Source organism: Anarrhichthys ocellatus, unplaced genomic scaffold (genome assembly GCF_004355925.1).
Source record: "Anarrhichthys ocellatus isolate YVR2014 unplaced genomic scaffold, GSC_Weel_1.0 scaffold4475, whole genome shotgun sequence".
Classification (NCBI taxonomy): domain Eukaryota; kingdom Metazoa; phylum Chordata; class Actinopteri; order Perciformes; family Anarhichadidae; genus Anarrhichthys; species Anarrhichthys ocellatus.
The window spans coordinates 1-4,392 of record NW_022284449.1 but is presented as its reverse complement, the minus strand read 5'-3'; the positions used below and the strand labels follow the sequence as shown (position 1 = coordinate 4,392).

The window sequence follows — 4,392 nt, the reverse complement described above, 5'->3', positions numbered from 1 at the left end:
ACATGTAGATAACAGAGAACATTATATTTCTTTAAACATGTAGATAATGGAACATTATATATCTTTAAACATGTAGATAACCTCTTGAAGACATTCTTAGTGTTGACCCTAACTGAGATAAACAAGACCCCGCCCACTTTATCACCTCCACACAGCCGACCAATCGCTGAATGAGGAGGCTACTGGTGAGATTGGCTGTTTTATAATGTTACAAAAGCAGACGTTATATAATCTACATGTTTTCGGTTCTTCGTATGTGGTTCTTGTGTAATACCTGGTTCTCTGTTTCAGGCCTGATGGCCTCTGTGACCTTCAGAGTCTCAATGACAACGGCAGCATCTCCCCATCACCTCAGCAGAGTTACCCAAAATCTACCCTGTTGTCAGCCCAAAATACTTTATCACAAAAAGCCCTAACATGTACTGAAGAGGTCCACGAATCCACTACAGCACCCCAACAGACCCATCCACGCACCCCCACGTTACCCACTGAGACCCCCACATTACCCACTGAGACCCCCAAGGTTCACCCTCCATCCCTCTCACCTCCTCCCCAGAACACCCTCCAGACCCCCCCACCCCATGTAGCACACTTGGTCCAAAACACCCACACAACAGCGCCGTTGACGCCTTCGATTTTCCGCCAATCACCTCCAACTGTTAACCAAAATATTTGGCCTGAAGGCCAAACTGATCCCTCCAAACTGCCTCCAGTCTTATCACACAATATTACCCACAATACCTCTGAATCAAAGTCACTTCCTGCCCAGCTTTCTGCCAAAGCTCCTCCCAGCCCTCAGTTAAGCCCCTCCCACCCAGACCCCTTCCTGCTGACCTCAGTGACCACCTCTAGTGTCTCTTCACATCTCTACACCTCCACCTGCTCGTCAGCCTCCTTCCTCTGCTCCCTCAACTCTCTGAGCCCCCACATTGGTCCGCCTCCCGTGATGTCATCAGCCACACCACATATGACCACATCCCCTTTTACTCTAAGCCCGCCCCCTGCACAGCTGCTGGGCTCTGATGATGAGGAGCAGGAAGACCCTTCAGATTATTGCAAAGGTGAGTTTGTTTTCTGATTCATCCAAGAAAACATGATTGGTTAACAATAACTAGAAAATGTTTTTCCTGCAGAAAATGTGTTGGAATGCTGAAAGCTGAAATGAATCGCAAAAAAATTGTTGAAAATACAGAAATGGGAGACTACCTGTCTGATAAATGTTGAAGGCCAGAAGCATTAAACTGCACTGCTAAAAACCCTTCGAGTTCAAATGTCTAACTGGCAGACTTTGAAGCTAAACTGTATTATCTAAAGAAGCTAAGAGCTGAATTACAAAGCAGGAAAAGCTTGAAGCTAAACGATTTTACTGTCAAAGTAATAGTAGTAAAAGTGCTATCAGTAGTGGTAGTAATAATAGTAGTAATAGCAGTAGTAGTGATCATAGTAGTACTACAGCAGTAGTAGTAGTAGTGGTCATAGTAGTAGTTCATATAAAAGTAGTATTTGTATTAGTAGTATTAGTAGTATTTGTAGTAGTAGTAGTTGCAGTAATAGTAGCAATGGCAGTTGTAGTAGAAGTGGTAGTTTTACTATAAATATTATTAGTAAAAGTATTAGTAGCATTAAAATCAGTACTAGTAGTAGCAGTAGTGATATTTATAGTAGTAGTTTTAGTAGTAGAAGTGGTAGTTGTAGTAGAAGTATTATTAGCAGTATCAGTAGTAATAGTAATAGCAGTATTTGAAGTAGCAGTAATAGCAGTAGTACTAGTAGTAGTCTTTTAGTCTATTAGTATTGGCAGTAGCATGAATAGTATTAGTTGTAGTATAAGTAATAGTAGTATTGGTAGTAATAGCAGTAGTGGTAGTAATAATATTGGTGGTGGTAGTAGTAATAGTAGCAACAGCAGAAGTTGTAGTAGTAGTAGTAATACGAGAAATATTAGCAGTAGTAGTATTAGTAAGAGCATTAAGTATTTTATTTAAGTATTTAAGTATTTATTTAAAGCCTAGTTTTGAGCGTAATGTCTAAATCATCATACTGTTTGACACACACACACAGGTTATTCAATGAAAGGCTTAATCACAAGCATTCCAGTTAGATTTCACTCTGTGGGGCTTTTATTTTGAAATGGGGGTGGGGGGGTGAAAGGGGAAAGGTCCTCTAAAAATCTCTAAGACCTGAATGACTGTATGAGAGAGACACACACACAGAGATGGAGGGAGTGAGTGAGAGTGTGAAGGAGAGACAGGCAGGCAGACAGAAAGAGAGCCTGAGAGAGAAAGATTGAGTGTGGGAGAGGGAGACAGACAGTTACAGTTAGATGGAGTGAGACAGACAGACAAGAGGAGGTCTAATGATCTTTCCCTGAATTTCTCCAAGTCATGTGTGTCTGTGCGTGTGTTTATCAACTTCACTAATGAGCTCAATCACAAACACCTGTGTGCCTGCAGTCTTTACATAAAGATAAAACTGTGAAACACCTCTCAAATAAATTCTCAAAACCCCCATAACCGTAGCTCCTATTGCTCCGATATTAGAACTGGACAGGAAGGATGACTTGAAGAACAGATCATGTGAAAATTGTGTCTGTAGTGTAAAACATGTGGCTTCACTGGCGATGTAGAAATGTTGTACAGTTGTCTGTGCAAAAAAGGGCTGAAAAAACATAAAAGTTAAATTGCTACAGTGCAAAAAGTGTAAAAGATATTAAAAAGCACCATACATAATCATACAGTAAATAGCTCAACGTTTTGTCAACATTTTAAAGTTGAAATGGTGTCTGTAGCTGAAAGTATGAGGAAGTAGAAGGATTTTAAAGTTGAAGAAGTTTAAGAGGATTTCAAGATTTTCTCCATAGAGATCCTATTCAAAAAAATATTGCAAAAAGCTTAATAATTCAAAAAGCACAAGAGATAGAAACAAGAAAAGTTGCTGAATCAGCATTCCAACAATAAATACTCTTGATTAAGGACAACCCACGAGTCATAGCGATGTGTACCTGTGCTGTCTGTGTTCCAGGTGGTTACTACCCGGTGAAGATCGGTGACTTGTTTAATGGGAGGTATCATGTGGTCAGAAAACTGGGCTGGGGACATTTTTCTACCGTGTGGCTCTGCTGGGATCTACAGTACGAATCTCATCTTGTTTAAAAATACTTTGATGTCTCGTTTCTACTTTATTTCTGCACTGATTCTGTTAGAATTCTGTCACATCCGCTGACTCTGCTTCTGTTTTTAGGAGGAAACGTTTTGTGGCGCTGAAGGTGGTGAAGAGTGCTCCACATTACACCGAGACGGCTCTGGACGAGATCAAGCTGCTCCGATGTGTGAGTACATATGTGAGGGTCCCCATCCAGTTCTATCTGAGGGTCCCCATCCAGGTCTATCTGAGGGTCCCGATCCGTGGGCCGTGGACCAGTAACAACCTCCAGGGCTGCAGAGAAATGTTTCCATTTGGATAAAAAGCTGAATGATAATCCTAAAACTGTTGTGGTGACGACGTTGAACTGGTTTCAGTCTGTAGTGGTTTTGAATTAAACAGGTTTCACAGGTAACAGGTCTGTTTGTGTACAGGTGAGAGACAGTGACCCCTCTGACCCCTACAGAGAAACCATCGTCCAGCTGATAGACGACTTCAAGATCTCTGGAGTCAACGGAATCCGTATCCTTCATCATTACCTGTCTCTCTACCTGTCCGTCTTTGTCAGTCAGTAGTTTCCTCAGCCTTTCTCAGATGTCTGTATGGTTCTGGAGGTTTTGGGTCATCAGCTGTTAAAATGGATCATTAAGTCGAACTACATGGGACTTCCTCTGATCTGCGTCAAGACCATTATCAGACAGGTAACATACACAAACACCTGACTACAGTCCACAGGTAACACACACGTACTGATAAACACCTCTGTGACTCTGACGTGACCTCTGACCTGACCGCGGTTGACCCTGACCTGACCTCTGTGACCTCTGACCTGCCCCTTGTGTGACAGGTGCTGCAGGGTCTGGACTACCTTCACACTAAGTGTAAGATCATCCACACTGATATCAAACCAGAGAACATCCTATTGGATGTTGATGAGGTCTACATCAAGAGATTGGCAGCTGAGGCAACCATCTGGCAGAGAGCTGGGGCTCCACCCCCTTCCGGGTCATCAGGTGAAGATCAGCCATATGATTGGTCAGAAAAGTGAATCCAGTGATCACATGGATTCCAGACCCTTTGATGTAGTGATGTAGACTCTCTTTAGAGTCACAAAGACGTGTTACTGGGAGCTGTTCAGACTGTCTGTCTGCTTCTCTTCTCTCTTTTTACACAGTTCTTGTCTGTCTGTCTGATTCTCTGTCTGTCTGTCTGATTCTCTGTCTGATTCTCTGTCTGATTCTCTGTCTGATT

At 42.3% G+C, this 4,392-nt stretch overlaps 1 protein-coding gene across 1 annotated transcript; it reads left to right on the top strand.

Moving 5' to 3' along the window:
- Positions 1-271: 271 nt before the first annotated feature.
- LOC116379510 (SRSF protein kinase 3-like) lies at positions 272-4,351 on the top strand (the record flags this gene model as incomplete). The annotated part of the gene is made up of 6 exons (XM_031841465.1): positions 272-1,061; positions 3,022-3,130; positions 3,241-3,328; positions 3,576-3,663; positions 3,736-3,842; positions 3,989-4,351. Coding segments are annotated over 6 exons (1,383 nt in total), but the record flags the coding sequence as incomplete, so codon positions are not given.
- Between the last annotated feature and the right edge of the window lie 41 nt (positions 4,352-4,392).